The sequence below is a fragment of the Anabas testudineus genome, chromosome 23, assembly GCF_900324465.2.
Source record: "Anabas testudineus chromosome 23, fAnaTes1.2, whole genome shotgun sequence".
In the NCBI taxonomy this organism is placed as follows: Eukaryota; Metazoa; Chordata; class Actinopteri; order Anabantiformes; family Anabantidae; genus Anabas; species Anabas testudineus.
In genome coordinates this window covers 3,958,268-3,983,118 of record NC_046631.1, presented here as the reverse complement: position 1 = coordinate 3,983,118, position 24,851 = coordinate 3,958,268, and the positions used below count along the sequence as shown (strand labels likewise).

General features: G+C 42.3%; 2 protein-coding genes across 9 annotated transcripts in view; both read right to left on the bottom strand.

Moving 5' to 3' along the window:
* sox5 (SRY-box transcription factor 5) overlaps positions 1-5,148 on the bottom strand; it is a 184,448-nt gene extending 179,300 nt beyond the window's left edge. For 4 of the 8 annotated variants that reach the window (XM_026363645.1, XM_026363648.1, XM_026363644.1 and 1 more), the window contains exon 1: positions 4,928-5,148. The gene's annotated coding sequence lies outside the window, so the exon portion shown is untranslated. Of the gene's footprint in view, positions 1-780; positions 984-4,927 lie in introns of those variants that run through there. The other 4 variants (XM_026363642.1, XM_026363646.1, XM_026363643.1 and 1 more) reach the window with 2 other exon arrangements.
* A 13,901-nt stretch (positions 5,149-19,049) lies between these two features.
* On the bottom strand, positions 19,050-24,643 carry bcat1 (branched chain amino-acid transaminase 1, cytosolic). Its single transcript, XM_026363627.1, has 10 exons — positions 24,614-24,643; positions 22,941-23,135; positions 22,613-22,723; positions 22,403-22,522; positions 22,163-22,323; positions 21,840-21,982; positions 21,471-21,556; positions 21,207-21,347; positions 20,941-21,015; positions 19,050-19,088 (listed from the first exon to the last, which is right to left on the bottom strand). Exons 1-10 carry the CDS (start codon positions 24,641-24,643, stop codon positions 19,050-19,052), a joined length of 1,101 nt encoding a protein of 366 aa, XP_026219412.1.
* Between the last annotated feature and the right edge of the window lie 208 nt (positions 24,644-24,851).

Below are 24,851 nucleotides of genomic sequence, written 5' to 3'. Positions count from 1 at the left end.
CTTTCGCTTCTGACGTCAGCCTTGCTGTGAGGAAAGAGGTTTTTCCTCCGACTTTGTCACATCTTAGCATAGTAACAGATGTTGTGATGGAACAATAAAAGCTGGATTCAAGGACTGTCGAGACACATGACAGAGAAACCGAACATTTGTCATTTGACTGTTTTCAAATGTAAGTTGCACGGCTGAGGACTAAACAACCTTCAGACACGAATCCAAATATGACAAAGTGTTGGTAACTTTAAAGCTACTCCATCGTGTAAAACCACTAAAATAGTCATTTTGAAAGTTTCTTACAAATACCACAGACACAGTTAACCCACACAAGGACAGCAACATCACAAATACCACAAGTTTCTACATAATGTCATGTCTCACAGAGAACTATTATTCTACTTCTCTGTCTCTCTGTTTCCTCTACTCATCCACCAGTTCTCTCCTGCTTTCCGAGAGGCAGAGTGATGATTGGAGGAAAAAAAAAAGCCTCTCTCACTCCAATCCCTAATCCCCAGCAGGTTTTTTAAAACCTATGAATGGAGGACGACCGGCGGCGGCTCTCTTGCCGTCCTGCACTGAGCGTTATTTTTTTTTTACTCTGCTGCAGCTGCAGAAGGCAGCGATGACAGAAGCAGCAGAGAGGAGCTGGTGTTGGTGGGGAAAGCACGACCGTCTGCCCTGCTCTGTGGCTTGAGGAGCCGAGTCACCCTGCCAGCGCGCTCTCGTTGCAGCCGCTTCTACAACTTGTGTATGGTGGGAGCTATTGCTATCTCTGTAAAGACTTACCGGATGCTGCGTTGTTGAAGAAAATGTCTTTCCTGTGACTCTATCTCTCAGTCTCTTCCAACTAAAGGCAGAGGGGTGATGGAGGTCGGGGGGGAGGCTGCTGCTGCTGCTGGTGATGGTGGTTTGGGTGCTCACATTGATTTGTGTCACTTCTCTGCCTCTTTCTCGCCACTCCACCTCTTTCCCGCTCTCTCTTCACTTCACTTCACATTACACACACATGCATGCACACACACACACACACACACACACACATAAACACACACATGCACACCAAGGTTTGGGCAAATTACACAAGGCTGAGACACCAAGGGGAGGTAACATCAAATTGTTTCCTCTCCACAACAGGCACTGCCACTGAGTCAAAAGAAACCACCAGGATCTACAAACTCAAAACATTTGTAAACCTCTACCCTTCAGTGTATCAAAAGACTAGATAAGGCTTTCTTATGATGCATTATAATGATGAAATTCAATTGCACCCCAGGATTTAACAACTTCAGTCTACACTGGTCCCACAGGCTGTGTAATACATTTGGGGAGCATATTGGTCAGAGTTAATTTTATAAACAGGATTGAAAACATAGTGGGCGAATTGTGCCCTGAAGCAAGATGCAGCTGGAGACTGTCAAGAGAGATAACTTTTAATGTGTCAGTATCAGGAGTTGTTATGTGTGTCAACTCCACACAAAGCTTTATTATCCATTTAACATAGCCGCTTGAGCAAGCCACGTTTCTGCTGGCTGCATTGAGTGAATAGCAGGATAGCAAACTACACCAATATTGCGTCTGTTCTCCTATTAGTTGCACTAATAAATTGATTTGTATTTAGCATTTTAGAAATGGTTTGTTGCTACTGTACAGACAAACCATCATACAGTGAAAGAGTCAGTTCCACTCAGCTCTATGTAACATTTTAACTCACTGTTTTGGTTTTACAGCCACAATTTGACATGACAATCCCATTTCAATTGGCTGTTTTCGGCAAATAAAAAAAAAGAAAAACTGTGGTAGACTGTCTGGGATGTACACTGCCTCTCACCCAATGACAGCTGGGATTGGCTCCAGCCCCAGCAGTGTGGATAATGGATGGGTGGATGTTTTTTAGCAAAAAGATCCACTGAACAATGCCTTGTCTGGCACCAAACACAAAAGGTCATCGACTGGAGTTTAAAGTGTTGGGCTTAGGGTTAAGTTCAAATATTTTCAAGTATGATCTTCTAAGTTTACATTATTTTTTCTCTATTTGAGTTTCCCGGTACATTGTGTGATGTGCTGCAATGAAAGGGTTGAATGAAACGTTTTATTCATCCCACACGGGATTGTGTGACATACACAATACAGTATCTACAAGTTATAGTGGTCAAAACTCATTTGTCAAACCGAACTTTAAAAACATAAAAACTATAAACTATAAAAAATGATGTAATGCTCTGTAAAATAGACACATCATTTGTCCAGCTCAAATTGGAGAAAATAGAGAATGTAACCATGCATTAAATGGCAACATTTCATTTTGTCCCCCATCACTTACAGTAAAATTGCATTAGGAAGTAATGTTTTGTGATGCACAGTGTGAACAGGAATAATCAGTAATTACAGCCTGAAAAGCCTCATTCACTGATCATATGGCCACCTGACTAGTGCTTTAAAGTATGTCGTCTAGTAATTTTTCCTAGGGATCCTAGTAAATGCTGTTGCTGCCATTCTCTCCTGCTACTTTCTCATTGAACTACATCACGTCTTGCACCTCAACAGCGTCACACTGCTGCTGATTTGTGTAGGAAACAGGGATGAGCTCTAACTTGACAGTAATCCCTATCAAGTATGGAAACGATGTGATGTTCATTCGCAATCCCAATCTTTACCACATCGCAACCACACCGAACACCCATGGGAGATTTTGACGTGACGAGCCAGACAGCGTCCCTCACCACCATCATCAGAACATTAAGGCACTGAATGTTCTGGCCATGATCTTACAGTCAGGAATAGAGAGTGAGTAGCTTATAAAAGACAATTAGGGAATATAAAAGTGATGCCATATCTCTGGATAGGGCTCTTAGTTAGCTAATTAATTCCATTACAAATACAAGCTTTTTATTTACTAAAACATCACTGTTTCACTCAACCCCATAAATGCCGCACTCACTGTACTAATCTCTCTCCGTCCATGTATGCTTATTTGTTTCTAATATGTGTTTTGCTGCCCACTGTACCTTGTAAATGCCACAGAATGCCTGTGCAGAGGAGTAAAAGGGCTCAAGGGCAATCAGCAAAAGCGAGGGGGCAGAGCGGCTGCACTTCAAAGGTTGTCCAAACTATATTATATGGTTGATCTCTGTCCAATTCCGTTTTACAGTTCAACAGCTACTCTATGTTAAAGCAGGAGAAAACAAAGGCACTCACTGGCGTCACCTCGTTCTAAAGGTAGCTCACACAAGAGGCTTTGTCTTTGTGTGTGTGTGTGTGATGGAGAGGAGGTCAAATGAGGGAACATCTAAATAAGAGTGACCGCATAGGTCAGGTTTGACACACTTTATTATTCATTCACTGTCTGTCCTCAGCTGCGCTTACCTCATCAGCACACGTGCACACACACACACACACACACACACAGCAAACCTCCCCCAGGTGCGGCTTTTACTGCGCATACGCGCCTGGACGATGCACAAATGTCAAGAGCAGTAACTGGGATGTCACTCCAATTTCATTCTCCTCTCTACAGCTAGGTAGCTCAGGGAACAGTCTCTCTCTCTCTCTCCCTCTCTCTCTCTTTCTTTTACTCTCTCTGTAGCATATTTTCTCTCTCTCTTTTCATCTGTGGGTGACTTTGTCAGTCTGTGTGTCCTAACGTCTGAGTCTTATATCTACCTGTTGGATTGTTTTGCCCTCAGCTCAGATATGTTCCACCTCAAACTTCAGTTCATTCAACTGTCCTTCATATAGTTTCACGGATGTTGCTGTATATTGTGGGAGAAATTCATAATCAAAACTTTTATTTAAAGCTACAGGTTTTCTTCTTTTTTTTCTCTGAGCATAAAAAACTGTCTCTCTATCATTCTCTTGATGCCATATATGCACTTTTATGATCCATTTAAAATTTCCATCAGGAATAAAACATTTGGTGTGATCCAAGCCTGCACAGAAAAAAATGTTAGAATTAAGTGTCTCAAAGGGATAATTCAAGATTTCATTCTGGCAAATATGCAAACTAAAAATAGCTTTGCATCCTGTCTTTTGATATTATCAACAAAAACAATGGGCACACACACACACACACACACACACACACACTGAGCACCATGTAGTACTCTCTTTTACTCTCTGACTGCTTTTACAGCTACCTTCTCAGAATTTGGCAGCCTGCACCAGATCCAAGGGGACTAAAGCTTAAGAACCTGGCCAAATGACACCCTGCTGGGGCCTAACATGGATGTCCCCATGACCCCCCCCCTCCAAAAAAACAGCCCCTTTTTCAAGATGAGGCACCACTGATCAAACCAGAGGCACTGGGTGGCCTCAATAAGCTCAAATTTGTTCTCAGTTGACTAAAAGCTGCAGCAGAGTCAATTAGATCAACACAAAAACATTCTTCTCTAGAAGTCCATTAATTTCTCCTTCATGATGTCGATAATCATGTCTCCATTGTTTCTTTAAGACACCTTCAAAGCAAAAATACCAGTAAATCTCTTCACTGGTCTCAACAGAAAACACTTGAACTCTGGGATCAAGTGAATTTATGTGACTCGATCAAGTCGGTGCACAAATACTGTCGTCTTCTCCTGTTTCAAGGATGATATTATTACAGGATGTCTGTTAATTAGCTTGTAAAGCCGATAAAGATATTAATTGTAGGCTGCGTTACAGGGAACCAGGATGTCAAGAATGGAGCGCACATCTTGACACACACACAAACACATTCATATTGTAATTTGTTACCATTTTGTTATAGAGAAGAGTGCAAACATTTTAACACTGGTAGTAGAACATTGCTGTTAGAGATTACATTTAAATTAACTTCCTTTATATGTGCATGTAGGCATGTATGAATCAAATTCAGCATTTAAAAGAACATTTAGTTTGAATGGCGAGTACATTTCACACAGTGCAGAGATTCTTTTATGAAACATGTCAATAATCTTACCTCCTGTCATGTACTGGTTCTCCCCAGCTGAATGTTGCTCACAAAGCTCAGGCTTAATCACCCTCTAGTGACTGCAAACCAACATTACAGTTACACCGCAGCAATCTACGGTTATTAGGAAGCAGCTCTCCCATCGGCTTTCAGTGCTACTTCTACACATATACAAGCTCTGCCAGACAATATGTCATGATATATCCATCCGTCGACCGTGCTATTCCAAGCCTGAGAAATGACAGAGAAATGCAGGAAGTCGTTGGAACATAAACAAGGCGCAATGGAGGAAGCAAGGGTCAAGGCAGCGCTTCCTGTTCCAAAACCACCTCTGTGTGTGCCTGCAACAGACACCAGGCAGCAGCGACACAGTGGAACTAAAGTATTATTGTCATTATCAAGCTATTTGTTCTACATATTATCACTATAATAAGATTTGACAGTACAGGTACAGCATGTTGTAACTAAAGGATGAAGGAACTGTTGTTGAGCACGTAAATAAAATTTATTTTAGGGAGCCTTTCTACTTCCTCTTTGTATAATTTCTCCCTGTTGCTCAACAAATTACTGTTTTGATTCATATCAGTACATTAAACAAACAGCAGTTTTACGTTAGATAGGAGCAAAATGTAATAATAATCATAATGAGTTTTGTTTTTGAGATATCGTACCTTTGCAGAAAAAATATCAAAACATTTCCAAAACGGTGAATTTCCAGTGGAACAATAGTGATTATTTGAGACGTGACTCAATTACAAAAGCACTGAAATAACCAAGCTTTTGCAAATGGGGATTTTCTTTTCCCCACCCCACAACCATCATGCTGGAGCCACTTTTTGACTTCCTGTGTTATTTCAGGGCTTCATTAGTATTTATTTATTTATTTAATTTTTGCTAATGAATGGAACCGAAAACCTGTTCAAAGTCATGCGGAGGTTATGAAAACCTCATTGTCAGATGTCCAGCGTGGATTAGATTCATTTGCAAGGGTGGACAAAACAGCAGCATCTGGCCAGCATTATCATAGCATATCATAATGAATTCATAATCTGGTATTATTGAGGCATTTGGTATTATTCTCCAACTCAATTACAGTAATAGGAGTATAATGATTTCAAAAGGTTTACATTTTGGATGGCAGATGGGATCTAACCCATCCCGTTGTCATTCCCACACGCTGACAGGTTTCCTTCAAAACTCGGAAAGCTCACCTCACTTCCCTTTTGGATTGTGACATGCTACTCTGAATAACCTTTTTTCAAAATGTGCCCGCTCAGTTTCCCTCTTTCATTCTGCTTTTTCTTTGCAGTCGGTCCAGCACTGCAGCCCACACGCCGCTTTGGACCACAATGCTCGCTATATTCCACTCAAATGTCTTATCGGCACTTCAGAGATACAATGTGTCAGAATTTAACGGAAGGCATATGGTATACATAAGAATTATCTCAAATGACTTAGAGTAGTGTGTACAGCAACTGTATCTCAATAGTGTATCGGCAGTGGTGATGGGAGAATGTAAAAGCTGTGGGGGATTTGGAAGAAAGGATATGATTGCATTTATGTCCCATCAAGCAGCTTGCTGGATCCAGGGGAATGCCTAATATATGTCTGTATTTGGTCCCCAGCTTACATCTGTCTGCTTATGGGTTTATTACTTCAAAACTATTTGGAAAAAAAAAAGGCGCCTCTCGACAAAGCTAGTGACTAATAACTAAAGCTGACAGGGATGGCAGGCAAACACACACACACACACAGATAGACGTAACGACAAGGCTCCGCGACAGGGAACAAAGGAGTCGAAATCTGACACATTCTCTCTGACAGTAGGGTAAAACTCACCCAACCCTCGAGCCATGCTCGCGCGCACTCAACGCACACGTGCACACCATTTACTTTACTGTTTCTGTCACGCAGTTTTTCCTCACAAACATGCATATATTTTTTTTTACATATAAAAACAGTCCCGTCCAAAAACTAAACCTCTCAAATGCTAGTCACAGTGAGTATGCAAGTATTTCGTTTTTTTATTTAATCGCATCACAAATACTGTGTGTAGTGCAGAAGCATGCAGTGCTGTGCAAAAGTCTTAAGACAACATTAGATTAGTTTCTTAGCAGTGCTATGATTTTCAGATTTTACACTGACGCAACTACAAACATAAAAACTTGGCAAAGACCATTTCTGATCAACCTTCTTCGGACTATGGAAGGATCAACCAGGTGCTGAACCACGTCCCTGCTGGACTTCTTCTGGTCTCTCAAAGAACAATCTGAGAAACTTCTAGTCCTATTTTTCCAGATCGCATGTCAGATTTACCTGCAATAGCTATTCCATAACTATTCCCATATTTCCTAGTTGAATTCTAATAAAGACACTAATAAAAAAAAATATTAGCGCCTGATGCCATCCAGAACATGTGATTTGGACACGTGGTGGCACCTCTTAAAACTGAACCTACATGAAGGAAAGCAAAAATGAGTGCAATTAAACTTTGACAGTGGGAGGTGGCAAGCTAATGTATTCGTCTGCAGTGTTGTCATTGATATTAACCTGCTTGTGTATGTTTATTCTGTATCTCTGTTGATGTTAGTGAGATATATGGCGTATAACTAGTTTCCGTCATTTTGGTAGTAAATGTTACAATGAGTGACATCTTTCATATACACTGTACTCATTGTGTGTGTAACAGTGCAGCATTAAAGCTCAAATCTGCATTGGGACTTCAAAATGTAGGGGTGGAGACGAACGAGAGAGGCGGCACTGGCGAAGAGACGAAACGATGAAAGGGGGAGATGAGAGGGAGAAATGGAAGGAAGTGGAAAGGTGAAGAAGATGTAGATGGGTGGTGGTGGTGGTGGGGTAGGCAGATTGTGTTTGAGAGGGGCGTTTAATCCCCAGAAGCATCCCGACGGCAGCTGCTCTGTACAGATGGGGACGAAGGGATGCTGGAACACACACACACACACACACACACACACACACACACACACACACACACACACACACACACACACACACGTACAATGTGTCACACAGAGAGAGAGAGAGAGAAAAAAAAAAAAGCTCTGTCGAATGTTGGAACCCTTTTCTAATACCCTCGAGGATCGTGCTAAACATAAGGTAAGGGAGCTTGGTTGTGTTCCATTAGTTCCCACTCTAGTAAGGCCACTGGAGCTGTGTCATCAGCTGATTAATGAACACAATGCTCTTTCTTTCTCACCGCTTCTCTCTTCATGTGTTATCAAGAGAGTTCCTATTTCATGCTGCAGCACAGAAGTTTGAATCCCTGGATTGTCTGTGGAAGCGCATGTTATGTCTGCTTAATTCCTTCTGTGCGACCAGACGTGCGCGTGGCCATATGAGCTCACTTCATCACGATCATACTCCTTAAAAACGGGAGTTTGTTACAGCGAAGCGCCAGCTGCAGAACAAGGTAATAGTTGTACCGCGCAGCTCGAAACTCGTACAAACATCATTTGGACATTTACAGTAGAGTATGCACGGCCCCTGTCAGATGCTTCACCTCAGCATCAACAACATTTTTAGTTTCACAAGTTGTCAGAGAGGAAATGATATGACTCTTGATCTTTCTGAACCATAAATAATCAGTTTAATGTTTCTGTCATACAAACTGAGCAAAGAAAATTGAGATACCTGCATAATTCAGATGAATATTTCAACGACCACTCTATAAGAAGAGCCACTTTAAAGTGACTTAAATATCTTTCTTCATATGTAGGTTTTATTCTAGCCCTGTCTATTATTAATGTGACGCAGTGTAAACAGTTTATGGATGGTGCACTGTTCAATGTAGGGAATGTGGAGTGGCTGGAGAAGATACTTAAGAAGCTCTTGTTCATCTGTAACTCATGTGAGTTATTGGAAAACATTTCAGGCCAGTGTTTGACTGGGTCAGGAGTTTGCTGTTGAATTAGAAAAGTGCCTGAACAATTCCAACATTTTAGAAAAACACGACCAAACACATTTGCCTCAATCCTACGTCCTTTACCGTATTTAACCCCGCTGTTATGTTTTTTTTTTTTTTTGTTTTTTTAACTCATTTGGCGCCGTTACCTTATTAATCTATCATCGCTTGTTCCATTTAAAGGTGGAAGATTTATTGCCAGCTGAGACGCAGGGGTGAGGTCATGGCGTACCGGAGCGGCGCGGTCTGCGACAATAGCCATTGTTCCTGGGACCAACAGGAAGTGTCTGCATGGGACTTCCTGCCGCAGATAGTGCACCTCAGGAGGGCAGAGAGGTGTGTATTTGTACATGGGTTCACATGTGTGTCACAAACTCTCTTTGGTTTGTTGATGTCATCTCTCCTGTTTTGTCTCCATCAGAGTCCATTCTTAGCAAGACGATGAAGCGTTCATAAAAAAACAGGTACAGTAAGGAAATCTTTAGATATAGGTGTACGATCGTCCAAACTTATGAAATAGAAATTTTAAAAAGGCACGTTCAACAGCCACACATACTCGATTGTGTCCCCGTCACCAGTTAAAGTCACCAAAAAAAAAGAAAAGCATAAAATTTCATCACTCTGTGGGAAAAAACAAATCTGCGTGCACCTAACAAAATTGCCACTTAACTGCTACAATATCACAGTGTTTGATATGTCCCAACACAATAAGGCCTTCTGCACCTCTTTCTTTCTCAGTGTCTCCCCCTGTAAAATTATAGGCACGATCAATTTTGATAATGCAAGGGAGCAGCAGTATCCGGCGGAAAAATAACCATCTTGATTATTCCTCCTCATGGAGATTTTATTTTCTATTCTGTACTCTTTTTGCTTTTCCAAGGTAATGGTAACAATTTTCTCTTTTCAGTCTCACTCGAGGCCTCTTTCTCTCACTCACTGGTGAAATGTGGAGTTGTTTTTTTTTTTTTTTTCTATCTTTTGCTGCTATGCTGAAAGCCTTTTGACCTACAAAGTAGGGTTTTGTTGACAGATTGATGCTTTCACACAGTGACATTAGCTGAATCGTCGGTGTTCAGAGGCCCGCGGTGCCACTCTGGAACAAATGCCCTGGAATTTTTCCAAATAATCCCCCTGTGTGCCTGTCTGTGTGTGGTACAGCGTTGATCTCCGGGGAAAATGGAAAGCATCTATCTGTCTGTTTGTCAGTCTGTCTGGCTACCTTTTACTAATCGCTGTCTTTATTGAAGGGGATGGAGGGATGGAGGTGCAGCCACCTTTGATGTGAGCATCTGAAGACAGATATAGATGAATATAGGTAGGGGCGGAGAGAGGGCTGGAGCAGGAGACATGGGATTTTGTGATGACAGCTAAGGTATTAACACTTGGTGACACTGGTGAAACATGGCATTACACCCTGACAGCAAGATGAGAGAGAGGGAGAGAGAGAAAGAGAAATGATGGATAAAGAAAGAACATTTGTTCATGTCCTACAAAAGAACAGGAGGTGTCTCATACATGGAAATAAGACTGGTATTTAAGTATGTGCATATTACTGTAATTGTCAAGGTGTACATGCTATCCTAAATTATACATTTTATAGAAAACAAAGTAACACACGAGACAGCATCTAGAGAAAGGTTGCTCTGCCAAGTCACTGAGAAGAGTAAGTATAGACTCGAGGCAGTGTTCACTCACCTGTTACTGTCTGTGACTTTCAGGGAAGAAACAAATTAAAATTCCCCTCCTTACTATATTTTTTTTTCTTGCAAACTGCAATTTTACTTTTACTTAAGTATGTTTGTTTGAAGGTGTTTTCACTTTTGAACAGGAGTTACAGTAAAAAGATAATAATAATAATCACACTAAGCACTAAATGTGCACTTGAATGAATCAGAATCACAATCACATTCAATTGTTAATGTTAAAATGTTAATGAAAACCGATGAGCCCGTAGAGAACAAGCTACAACTAAAAACAATCAGCTGAAAGACTCTAAACTGCTTCAGTGCTTAAAGGGGAATTGCAGATTGAGTGAGGTAAGATTGTCACTGTGTTTAATCCCTTTCACATTACTCATAGCAGTATGAAAATGCATTCAAATAAAAATGTTGCTCAGTGCAGCTTTAACTAACAGTACATCGTATTTGGTCCTGCAGCTCTGTGATGGGCTTCAGCACTTGAAACAATATTTATTTTTTCCCTACTTACCATTTTATTAGGTTTTTCTCATCCACAGTGACTACACTTGTTATTACTGTTACTGGCTTCTCAACCCACATGAAAACCTCACAGCCAGACTTCAGCAAGCTGTGGAAATGTTAGGTAGGTTCCTTGGGGGTGCTAAACGGGAAACGTAAGAAATCACGAACAAAAGTAGAAGCAGCTTGTGCAACGCCTCAGAACAGTTAATGAAAACAAAACAACACGGAGACAATGAACTTGCGAAACAGCATCATCCACATGTCATGAAAGTGAGGACAGAGCTCTGTCTTCTTAACTTTTTTTTTATTGTCTTTACATGCACATACAAGGCTCGCTAGCAGTGGGTCACAGCTGAGGGGAGTTCAGAGGGTCCAAGACCTGCACGCCAACCCCCCTCTGTCCAAACACACACACACACAAATGCACACACTACCTTGTCAAAGGACCCTTTGTGTGCGGTTGTTTTTTCAGTGGAAATACTCTCTTTATTCCTCTGTGGGGAATATAAAGTAGTGATCAACTAATCACACACACTGAGGAGCCCACACACACACATTGACCGTACACAAGCTGTACCAAAAAAACACATATTCTGCACACACAACATTTTGTATAGAGGCGTATAAATGATCACACATTTGTGCACACGGATAAGGGCAAACACACACACATACACACACACACACACACACACACACAATGGGTCATTTATGTGCCTTTCTGCACCCCACATTCATACTTGGCAGGCTGGTGACGCCTCTGTTGTTTCAGTGACCTGGAGGAGAAGTTATGTGCTCTTAATTTATACACCAGGAAACACACCTCTCTCTCTCTTTTCACCTCCTCTCTGTCTCTCTCTCACACACATATGCACTCATTGTTTCACTTAGAACTTTGTTTTATTTTCCAGCATAAGTCAATAAATGAATAGTTTAAAAAAAAGAAAAAAGAATACAAGCCCTTATTTCAAGGAGAGACAAACAAAAGCAAGGAGGACTAACCCAGAAAACCATCAGCTGCCTTTAGGGCAGAGTGTAATATTGATGATGGTTGCAAGACCTCAGCTGTGTAGACACACTTACACACAGCAGTTCAGGAGTGAACCAGATGAAAGTAAGACAGACGAGGTGCTGATCTAAAATAAAATGTAAGTTCGCATTTGTCTGTGTGTGTGTGTGTGTGTGTGTGGGGTGGGTACCCGTCGAGTACTGTGCTCTCCCATGGGAACGCCAGCACAGCTGAGAGTAAATGGCAATTACTGTGTTTAAGTGTTTTATCCGCGCTCAGAGGCAACCATACATCGCCGATTCCACAGAACATCATTAAAACACACTTAAACACACACGCACACACACATGCAGCAAGACAGAGGCGCACACTCACTATCACGTCATGTCTGGTGGGTTATCCATGCCTGTCACATCGCCATTTACTCAACCATGATAGAGTGATACAAATACTGGCAGACATATTTCAATATTCCACTGGAGCAAATTATGGAACCTGATTAGCAAATGATGGAAAAGGGCGTGACACACACACACACACACACACACATTTTCACAGTTCATTGTCAATCAAGGACACACAGCTAATAGATAGACTCATCAGCTAAGAGTTATGATGTGGTACTATGATGATTTGTTAAAGACATTACAGCTGTACAGGATGGTGGACACTTCACTTCAATCCTCTTCACATACCATATACTGTAGATCACATTAGATGGTGATGAAGACCAATCCTTTTCTCAAATGTGTTAGAAATGATGGATGGATGATAGTAACATAAGCTTAAGCGACAGAGGCATTCACTTGAATGCACTTATGAATTTGTTGGCCAGGTCTCCAAATTTCATAGTCCACAAGTGCAGCGACAAATCATGCTACACAGTGGAATCCCCCTTTAATTTGCCGTGCTGCCTCGAATCGATGCATCTATGATTTGTACAGTAAAGCAGCTTCAATTTGAATTCTGAGAGAAACGTCGAGACAGAAAGTGAGGACGCACAAACAGAGGGGAGAGAGAAAAGTACCTTCTCTCCACCTTAATGTGAGTTGGCATGTGGCAGGGATGTGTCAGACTTGTGTGAGTAATGAGAGAGAATGACTGTGTGCACGTGCGTGTGTGTGTGTGTGTTAGAGAAGGAGCGAGCACAAACTGATTCAGACAGAGAGCCTCACTCTAGCTGCTGTGCTGGTATGTGCTGTTGTTGCTCCGCAGACAGACAGACACGCACAAGCGCGCGCGCACACACACGGACAGACAGTTGTTCACTGGCCAGTTGGCTGCCATGGTCGCTGGGCTGGCACAGTGAGGTGGTCAGCATGAAATGGGTGGCACTGTGTGTATGTGTGCGCGCAAGAACGTGTACACGCATGTGTGTGTGTGTGTGTGTGTGACTCACTCCCACCTGCAGGGAGACTGAGCAGTGCCAGCCGCCAGGCCTGGAGAACATTACTCACCGTCAGGACCAACGACTCCTTTTGATGCACACACACACACACACACACAAAATATTCAGCACGCCACTGAATAATAAGTAGGTGTGCTGCATTCTAACACAAAATGTGCCCACCTGTGAATAAAGTACATGCTTCACCCGTGGCAAAAAAAAAAGAAAAGAAGGGAAAAAGAAGCAGAAGCACACAGATTTGAATCTTTGTGGTGACTATTTAACAACAAATCAGTGCAATTTCATTTCTGAGACATTGTGACAGTGATTAGAGATACATGACACCTCTGGGAGGAAGATTGGCGGCACTTCATGCTGTGAGTCATGGTGTCTAATTTTACATATGCTTGGTTGCGTTACAGCACAGAAGGAGAAGAGGACGGTGATGTTTGGGCTTGTACAGAAACTCAGGATGAAGAGTTTCATGATATCACGTTGTATTGTATTATATATAATCATTTACAGTAACACTATTGAGAAACATGTTAATGTAATAATAGTTATCTCACAGTGAAGTGGGTTTAGTGATTCTGTGTTCACCTCTTCAGCTTACACCCTGAATAGATGCCACATTCCCTCATGTGTAAACCTTGTCATCCACAAGTAATGCCTTAAATGAACTAACTGAACATGCAGAAGGGGGTGAAAGGTAAAGGAGAAAAAACACTTATAATAATGATCATTTAATAACAAAGACAAAAGCATCATCCAGCATCTGCTTTACAATGGGAGAAAAAGACTGTAAGCAGGGAAAAGTGTCAACGTCTCTCTGGCGTTCAATAGAAGCAATAAATGTTCAGTGTCAAAAATATCAGCGCCCAGAAAAAGGCTAAATAAAATCAGCTGCAGTTAGAACAGAATGATGTGAAAACCCACAGCAGCAAAATGGCTGATTTTTTCTCTTCAATGCAAAAATGAGACTTCAAGTGCCGTGTGACAGCGGAGCCTCTCCATTACAACACTGATGAGAAATAAAACAGCTTTTACCACAAAGCAAATCAGGCTTTGGCGCTGAAGCGGTGTGAGTGACACTGATCTCTCTGTGCATGTGTGTGTGGCGCTGATCTTCATCCATCCATCTACCCATCCATCCATCCATTTGCTCTAAGCTCTTAAGCGGTGCTGCTGTTTAAAAAGTCCCCTAAAACTCTAAGCCAAGAGCGATAACATGAGCGGCAGGAGGATAACGTTGATGTAATGTCAAACGCACACAACTGACACCCAGTGTTACTCTCATGTTAACAAAACCCATCACAGTCTGTCTGTCCGTCTGAAGGCGCGTGCTAATCTGCTCTTAATCACGAGTTCTTATTTTTTTTAAAATAAATATTTTGTATTATTACTATTATTATTAATGCAGCAGAGGGGGAGGGGGGGTTGAGGGAGAGGAAGATGATGGTGATGATGGTGATGATTTTGTGATTAAATGATGCCATCGTTGTGTTAGTGGATTAGGATGGGCATGGAAATAGATTAGTTCTGCAGTGGTTTTTCATCATGATTGGCAGGCCTCCAAAAACTCACAGCTCACAGTCCCTCTTCCTTTTTTCCTCCCTTTCTATTTCTACTTCTGTGAAGCAGAGCCGTGTGCAGGTCCACAGTTTGTAGGCTGCTAGCACCCCCTGCTGGTAAAGAAAGACACAACACAAGAGTCCTCCCTGGCCCACTTAAGCTCTCCTTAAAGTCAGAGCAGGGTTGAGCAATGGACAGGGAAATAGCTCCTAGTATCTATTAATAGTAGTGTATTCTATAAAGGTTATGTAAATAGCTACACTTGTTTTAAATAAGTGCTAACAGCATGTATAAAAAACTCCAAGGAGACATTGTAAGTTTAAGTTGAAATAAACAAAACTTGGTTGATGCCATATTAACGCAAAGCTCCCTGCAACATCACGTTCTGATGCAACATTATGTGTATTTATGAGGACCTAAATTTATTCAGAACTTTCAAAAAGGCACTTTGGATGGATGCAATGCAGGACTGACGAACTGAAGGCCCGAGTTTGAGCCTACCCCATGCTGTGTGAAGTTCTCCATCAAGCCAAACCGCTTTCTTTTTCTAACCTTAACCAAGTTGAACTTCTGCCATTTGCCATATGCTGCTGTTAGCTGCTATCTTATGTTATCTTGTCTGGCATTATTCGTCATGTTGCTAATTTGTTGTTGTACTTGTTCCTCTGATATTTTTTATTGATATGTTCAGTATCAGTGTGTTGGCATTATCTTGTCACAGTGTCTGAGTGTACAGTAAATGTGTGAAGTTCTGGAAAGACAGGCTGACCACTGCTCTGCCCTTCAGCAACAGCAATCAGCAGCCATTGCTCCTCTTTCCTCATTAGGACTCATGAGAACAAAGACAAATAGACACACATGTACCACACACACACACACAGTTTGATTCTAATTGGGTGACCCAAAGCCACTGATATCATCTGCTGTAGTGTGAGACCACAGTCTCACCCAGAGCGACCGGCGGCCTCCGCGCTCACACTGCCTCTGAAGATGACTGGAGGAGTGAGGGAAGGAGGAAGGGTAAAGAAAAGACAAATAGAAGATAAACTGGCCTAAGAAGAGGAAGGAGAAGGGGAAGAGCGCAACAAAAACAACGACAAAAACACAAAGTGGCGCCGAGTTCATTAATTAGAATTTCAAATGGGACAAACTCAAGATGACAGCGTTGCGCTTGTCAAATCAGATCATGCCCCGGTGGGGTGAGAGAGAGGGAAGGGAGAGAAAGAGGCACACTGCTCAGAGCCAAACAGCACTCTTAGTAGCTGAATGAGTGCCATCTCTCCCTCTCTCTCTCTCTTTTTCTCTCCATTTCCTCTGATTACACCGACCGCCTCTCCTCTGTCCCTGTGTGAATGTCACGGCCGCCTTAACAAGAAGTGACAATTAAAACATCATCTCCGTCTCCGGGCTGAACGGGCCCGGCCTGCCGGGGACCCTGGTCTCTGTGAAGGGAAGGGAGAGAAAAGAGATGAGAGGAACTGGAGGAAAATATTTAGCAAATTGTAAATTGTAAACGCTGATATGGGTCATTTGAGAGGGTTGGGACAAACATTAAGTTTGGGGAAGATCCACATCCCTTGCTCTGTGCCAAAATGTTTGAGTTAATCAAATCAAACTGGTATTTTCCAGTTAAGGTTTTAGTTAAGATAAAATTCCCTCGTTGTTTTTTCCAGGACAGTGCTTTTCTGTTTTGTTGCAGTGAAAGTCCAGTAGCAGAAAGAGGGAATTATGTGTGTGTGACTAATCTGAAAGGATGAGGCCTTGTATTGTCTCCAGGTAAACTTTTAGATACAGTTTTGTACACATGGACAACTGTGGATATTGGTCCTCATTGCTTCCTTCAGAGGTATCTACTGGTAGGATGGCTTAAAGACCGGGAAGGGTCACATGGACACCTGACTACTGTGCTAAGACTCACTAGAAAAGTGATGAACTTTACACCATGGGAAATTGACACAGTATGTTTTTAATTTACTGTTATGTTATGATCAGGTATATTGAGCTGTTTGACATCTTTGTCTGTCCCTTTGTTAGGTTGGTCGTTTCCTTACCTTACCCAGCATTAGAATTAATATCAGCTTATATTCAGGGTGACTAAAAGACTTTAAAGATTTCCTAGCAATATTATACCACAATAACATCAGAAATGTTTGCAAAGATGGAGTTAAATCAGCATCTGCCCAGTGTTGTCATCACTCCACACTATCACAGCTGTCAGTTTGTAGTTATGAACTGTAGTTGCCTCAGAGGATCATCAGCTCTCAGACTGGACTATCCAATCAACACTTGTCAACTCACAGTAAATATCAAGTAACAACTTATATTTGCTGGACTGGTTTCTGACTGAAACCACCACGCGCTGCACCCTTAAACAATCACGCAACATGTTCTCACCTTTCCAGATGCCACTTTGATAACAAGGTGTAATTGTAGCGGTCCACGCGAGCAAATGATGAAGCAACGAGCCTGAGAAACTACTGACTAATTCAAAAATAGTATGAAATATTTTTAATAATCATGCTTAATTATTATTATTGAAGTCTTGTGAGCATCTCATGTCAAAGGAAGGCGAAAGGGGAAACAAATAAGTAAGACGTGGAGATATGTGCAGTGGTAATTTCACCAGTGGCCTAGATTAAGCAGGCTAGATGATCTTTGGCATTTTGAAATATGTGTAATACATGCACACTCGCTGGGCCCTACACCAGCTGTGCCACTGCACACAAGGAAGGAACTGTCGCCAAAATGAGCTGTCTTCACAAAGAGCCAAAAAGCATCCAGTACGCCACTGGGCACCCCCCTTGCACACACACACACACACACACACACACACACAAGTGCAGCCATGGCACTCATAGGCAGAAATACAGATGAGTGCTCAGCTAATGAGGCATAAATTTGGTAGTGGACACAACTCAACCTCCTGATTTCCCCTTTTTTAAACCAGTACAGTTCATCCTGAAACATGTTACTGTACATGTGTGTGTGTAGATGTGCGTGTGTGTGTGTGTGCAAAGCCAAAAAGCCAAGTGCTCTTCAGTTTGATGGCTTTCTGTTATGCCTCCATTATGCTGATGGTTTTGGTTTTGTTCCAGGTTCTCTATAGTGCAGGTTTGTGAGTGTGAGTATGTGTGTGTGTGTGTGTGTGTGTGTGTGTGTGCAGTATGGCAAGGAAACACTTGCACATCACAGCATCATCAAGCATCGTGGATATGTCTGGCTCTCCTTCCTGACAGCAGTCAGTTATTAGCATTAAACATACAGATGTGAGCTGTGTTCTTCAAATACTTACCTTCTTACGTTCACAAACCTATTAAAGAAACAGAAGCGGACAAACGATGACATACTTATGAACTAATTTGTGCCACACTGTTCCATTCAAAAGAAATTTATTCCAGTACATTTATTAGTTGTGCCAAACTGAGTGAGAAATGACATTTCTTGTATGTATCATCTCTAACAAAGTAGTTTAGGATTTAGAACATTACAGGAAAAAAGTCACAGTATTCATTTAGCCTTTTAAAACTATACGACAAATACTGTAAGTTATACTTGTGCTTTGCTAACGTGCTGCTCGTACTAAAGCCAAAAAGACAAAGTTAAAACTGAAAATGTAAAATTTTAGTTGTAAATTCCACACTTTGCCTTTACAGCACTTTAAAAACCTTTGTTTTGTGAATTCATACTTTATACCAAACCCACTAATTAGTCCCCTTATAGCTGCTCTGCAACTCTTACACCAGTAATATGAAATTCTTGGTAACTCTCACTAAAATGTCATTTTTTTCATGTGATATCCTGAACGTTGGTGGAAAAACATTTGAAAAAGCAGCAGAACACGTTCATACTGTTAACTATTGTGCAGTGTTGCATGAGATATTAGCCTACTTTTGTTAATTACTTTGGACAGTTGTGTGTTTGTCATTAATAGAAGTTTAAAAGCTGTTGAAGCCATTCAGGCTACAACTTGCACTGTTGCACAAACACTACTTCGTAATTGCTGTACACGTGGTGCATTGAAGGTTCCTTCATCACTGCTACACCAAGAAAGTCCAGCCACTGGGTGTGCGTCCGTACTGCAAGAGAGCAAAGGTCATGAAAAGGTTGCATTGTAATCTCTGGTCCTCACGGGCCCTAGCAGTAGAAAGAAAAATCCCAGCCACCGAGTGCTAAACTTCTTTCGTCTGCCACTGCTTAATTGCGAGCGAAACACAAATCAAAAAATGAAAATCAAATATCCGCAAGCAAATCTGCAAACTCAGCCGCCGACAGAACACAACACAACGGAGGAAAGGAACTATAATAAAAATCAAAACAAAATGTTCCCCCAATCCGTGACAGCCGCGGAGACAAATCCAATTATTTGTGTCTCATGTTGCAAATTTGTTCTAATGGTCGAAGTGAGAAAGTAAATAAACGCCTGCGAAGGGGAAACAAAAGAATGTGATTTCTAATTAACTTGAAAGAGGAACAGCAGGGCGACTTAGTAAACCCATCTTTCATCTGCTGCCTCAGACCACTCGTTTGTTTGTTGCACAGTGTTGTCTTCAAGAGGGGTGGGGGTGCGGGGTGGAAAAGCGTCTGTTGGAGGGAGGGAGGTGGGGGGATAACACTGTGCTGCTTCCCTCCAAATGAAATGTCAACAGATTTACCAGGAGCGCAGCGTTTTACAGCTTTTTTGTCGATTTTATTGTTCATTAAGCTTTTGCCGCCGCCTATTCCCCTCCTCTAAATCTTCGTCCTCCTCCTCCTCCTCTCCCTACTTGTTCACTTCATTTGCAGCATCTTGGCTTTGAAGATCACAAAAGGCTGAGGCAATAATTGGGTTTGTGCAATTACAGCAAGCTTAACGAGAGAATTCAGGAGTTTGTCTTTGCCCCATATCTCCAACTCGCCACGCTCGTTTGCCATTAGGCCGGCAACTGCTCTCGCGCTTGCTTGCACACACACACACTCTGATGCACTGTTGACAAAGGACGATGCTATGGCACGGGCTGTAGCTGTGTGGTCTACACATGTTGTACTGCATGAACACAGGGCCTCGGTGGCTGAGAGAGCAGATATGCGACGGTAATAGGCTGCACCAGAAAAAACAAACACGTAGAGCAAAGAGAAGAAGAGGAAAGGAAAAGAAGTTGTGGGTATTATCATTTGGAACATTGTTATTATTATATCTCTGTCTACAAGATGGAGATCTGGCCTGTGCCGCACTAAGACACATCTTAGGAGGCACTTTCCCAGTGAGAAAACAAGCATCACATTCAAGCCCATACCCCTACTAATAATAGGCTCATTACCCTGCACAATAACAGAAAGTGAGCAATACTTAACACACTCATTAACACAAGCCGAGCCTTCAGCACACACACAAATGCTGTGTAGACTGTAGAGGTGGTGTGCTTGTGGGCCATATTACCAAATCATTACTCATTAGCTAATAAGATATCTCACTTCTAATGTACTTACAGGCAAAAAAAAAAAAAAAAAAAAAAAAAAGCATGCAACGGGTGTTAAGTACAATAAATAACTACCGATTGGGGTTTGTTAAAAAAAAAAAGTGGTAAGTTTATCTCATTGAGTTATATAACAGCCACTTAGATAACAAGGCTGCAATGCAATTATGAAGACGCAAGATAAGGTAATATTTGCTCGTAAAGTATCTTTATTGTAGCTTACTACACCTGACATTCCACTTACCTTTTATTTTGTAGGAGTCTGTTCTTCCACTTTCCTTCCTTCTAGATTGTGATCACTTAAGGCTTTATTTAAAGTAACCTATCACTACGTGAAATGAGTCCTGAGGGTGACAGGGAGTGTAAAGAACGCAGCCGTTCAACCCAGCTGTTGCTGAGCCAATGGAAACATCTGTGGGATGTGAGTGTGCATGCATGCATGCATGTGTTTCTGTGTGTTTGAGCATCCACCAACCTGTATATCAGTGAGTTCCTTTTCTATCCGCGAAGACAGCTTTGCGTTTTTGTCCTGATGGGGGATGTGCAAGCTCTAAACCCCCCCCGCCCCCCAAAAAAAGAAGAAGACACAGGTTAAATAATATAGTCTGCTCTGCGAATCTAGTGGCTACAATATAAATAATGAGAACAAGGATAACACTAAGTGAACACATTAAGATATTAAAACAAGCAGCTGCTGGTGTAGGTGAAGCTGCAGCGCGTGTGTCTGCTCCTCTCTCTTACCTCCCCGTGGTAGACGATATGTCCTACGGGGCAGATCATGCAGGCAGTGCCAGAACCGAACATCTCTTTGACCCTGTGCTGTTCGAGAGCAGAGCACAGCCGGCCCATGTTCAGGTAGCGCTCTGTCACCTTGAACTCACCCTGACATCAGGAAATTTAGAAAAAGTTCAAAAACATCAAAACTTCTAGAAAAAAGTTTTAGAAGTGTATCATGCATGTGGACTTTCATTACACCAACGTGCGTCCTGTGTGTGTCTTTCTCACCCACTTCCTGGTCAGTTCCAGGATGCTCTGCCGGGTTATGCCCGGGAGGATGATGCCGTCCAGAGGTGGAGTCGCGAGCTCCTCCTCTGAGAAAAATATAGCATTTTTAGACACAACACCAAATGAATGAGACAATTTGAACTCAAATAGGAAAAGAGATGTCCAGATTTGGACGGAGCTGTAATGAAGCTGTTCTACCAGCAGGTGCCACATTTGTAAAAGATTTTATTCAAAGGTGTTGCAGTAAAGTGAATGGACGTTTTTTGGATTTATTGCTATTATTCCACTACCGATTACACATATAAATCCATTATAATCCACATCCTCCACTTAGAGCACCCACTGGCCGTCGTTGTTCATATGTCTCACCGCCATCCTCATTGATCCAGTGCAAGAAGATGTTCATTGTCCCTGCCTCAGTGATCTGGTGGTCCTCTCCATACAGCCACAGCACCTGCTGACACCCATACTCCACTGCTTCATACTGGGCAAACAGCGTGCCTCCATAGTTCCTTAGGAAATCAAATATAACAATAACGACTATTTTACATGACAGATGACTTTAGTGCACTTCATGCTGTAACAGTTAGTGAGGAATGTTGTAGTGCTGAAGATGTTTCTGCACTTAAACTCGTCATCATGCTGGATTTTACTGATTATCACTAACATGTATACTGCATGTGCCTACCCACCCTCCCATCTTGCAGTCTCCCGTTCCTCCTTTCCAGGCCCGCGTGTACTTGGGATCAGCCCACAAGGAGACTGCTTCTGCTTCATTGTTGAAGTAAGAGCCCACTTGACACATGATTACATACAGCAAGGCACGAGTAGGTTTCTTTATCCCCAGAGAGCACTGACGTGGAGACATACACACACAGAAATGTGGTTAACATGTTGATTATTTTACACATTCATCCCCGAACCACCTTTACCTCTGTGCTTATAAATGTTGGTCTGATGTACAGACTGCATGAGTCTGAGTGAGGAACAAAGTCTTGGTCAAGCTCCACCAACCGCCTGATACACTCCAGCAACTCTGTCTGATCAAAGGCCTAAAGGGGGGAGAAACATTAGTTCACTACACTCATTAATTCATTCATTCTTCTATTGAGCCGTATTCCTTATGTACACACTCCTCTTACAGGTAGACAAGCTCTCCTGGCAGACTTCGCCATGCGGCTCATGTTGAGCATCGGTCTGAAGAGGCGCAGTCGCTTGTCATCACCGCGGTACACCTTCAACCCCTCAAATAACTCATTGTACAGAAGAGAAAGGAAACAACATGGAGGTAAGACAGTGGAAAACAGCAAGCATTAATAAACCGATCTCTAAATACAAACCTATATATGTGCTTGAACAAGAGAGGCCTTGAGATAATCAGACAGATCAGTGTTCTAGTGAACACTGATTGAACTACTGAACTACTGTGAACTACTGTACTATGCTGTGAAACTAGTATTTGACCCGTACCTGTATACCATAGTGCAATGCTGAACAGGCTGGGTGGAGTGACAGGTTCACAAATGGCATGATGAGTGGAGCCTGCCAGCCCTCAGTCAAAGTCCACTCTATGGTCAGCATGTGGTCAGTGAAAACTGTTCCAAAGCCAGACACATCCTGTTTGGTCTTTGGACTTGAGGACAGCTGGATAACTAGGTCAGCTGCCTGATTGACAGCAAAAAGAAGAGCAGAGGAAATAGTCACGTTTACTCAAGTGCATGTGAACACCAGCATCACACCAGCATTGCCCAGACCGCTATGTCCCCATACTTCCTCTGGGAGGGGCTACAGAATCAGCGGGCTGACAGAAGCGAGAGAGAGCTGGAGTTTTCTTGTTGTTCCGCTAGACTCAGTTACTGCATGTGAGACATCTTTTAAAGTGGCGCCTGCTTCTGGCTCACCGTTCAGAGAGTTAGTTGTCTGTTCCAATGGGCTGGGATTAGACCGTCCCTTTGTCCCCTCCTTCCAGGTGCAGAAGGTTGCTTGCAGCATAATCCCAGATTACAGTATAAGAATGTGACAAGCAGCCACAGTACAGCACTGTGTGATAATGGCCGATGGAGTAATTTTTATTTTTCTACTATATGTGATTTATACTCACTGTTACATATTTTTGTCAATGTTCAGTCACATGCTTGGATATAGAAATGATCACTGATTCACTGGTTTTATTTTCCTTTAAAAAGTCAAGTATTAGTGATTCAGTTCCAACTATTCTAAATCCTTAGACATCTCACATTAGAACGCAGAGTCTTGAAATAGTCATAGAGCGCTCTGTCCTCAGAGTGAGCCATAATCCTTTTTACCTGTCCCAGTCAGTTTACACGTAGTCCAATCAGTGTTTGGTCGTGATTGAGTGGCTAAAAATGTGAACTCCTCAAGAGAGCAGTAAAGGGCACGGGGCCTCTAACCCAAACACTCCTATTGCATGAGTAGATTCAGTCCTCTCATGTGCAGTTTTATAAAGGTCATTGTGTGTAAGGCGTCAGAGTAATATTAAAGAATCAAGACAAGACAAACATTTATAGCGAACCACTCCAGGTTGTTTTCAGTGGAGCTGAGAGCTGGAACACATCTGAAAATCCAATACTCATCCTTCTGAGTGTGTGTGTGTGTGTGTGTGTCTGCACATGTCCACCCTAATCTCTACATGAGGCTGCCGTCTACCACTCTGTTGTCCAGGGTCAGAAAACAAGCAAAGCTCCAGCTACTTAGCGTGAGCTGGGAAAGTGGATTGTGCTGAGCAGGCTGCACCGGGAGTAAGAAGATGACAGGAGGCGAGTACAGAGGCGCGCGCGATGTCATTCACTCCGAAAATGGACATTATTCTTTCTGAAGTGGAGTTGAGAGCTAAATCAAAGGCCTCAGAATGAGCTTTATCTGAGTGTTTGGAGGGAGAATAAGAAAGCCGTTCAGTGACTTTGGCTCTCGGGGCCTTCTAGTGCTGCTCTTGGCAACATGAGGACAAGGCGCGGCGCTGGAATATCTTCAATGTGGAGGAGCAACACAGGGGATTTCTAAGTGTCAGGAAAGCCGAGAAACCATCAAGATGCTGCAGCTGGAGCAGCTACTGAGAGTAGGTGCTCCTGTGTCATAATGGCATTTGGACAAAAGAAAAACACAACTAAATTAGTTTTTTGTACCTTAAAGCTTGGAATACTGCTGTCCCCCATTTGGATTGGTAGACAGGTAGATGCTTCCCTGTACATAATGCAAACAAAGCAGTAACAACAATAAGAACACGTATACTTTAAATTTACTTTATGCACCTTAAGAAATCACTTGGTTAAAATTGAACTCGTGTGGGGTCCATATAATGTGGCACCTGTGCCGTACTTGGAAACTGTACCCGTGGGTCATAGTGACCCACTGTTGGTGTTA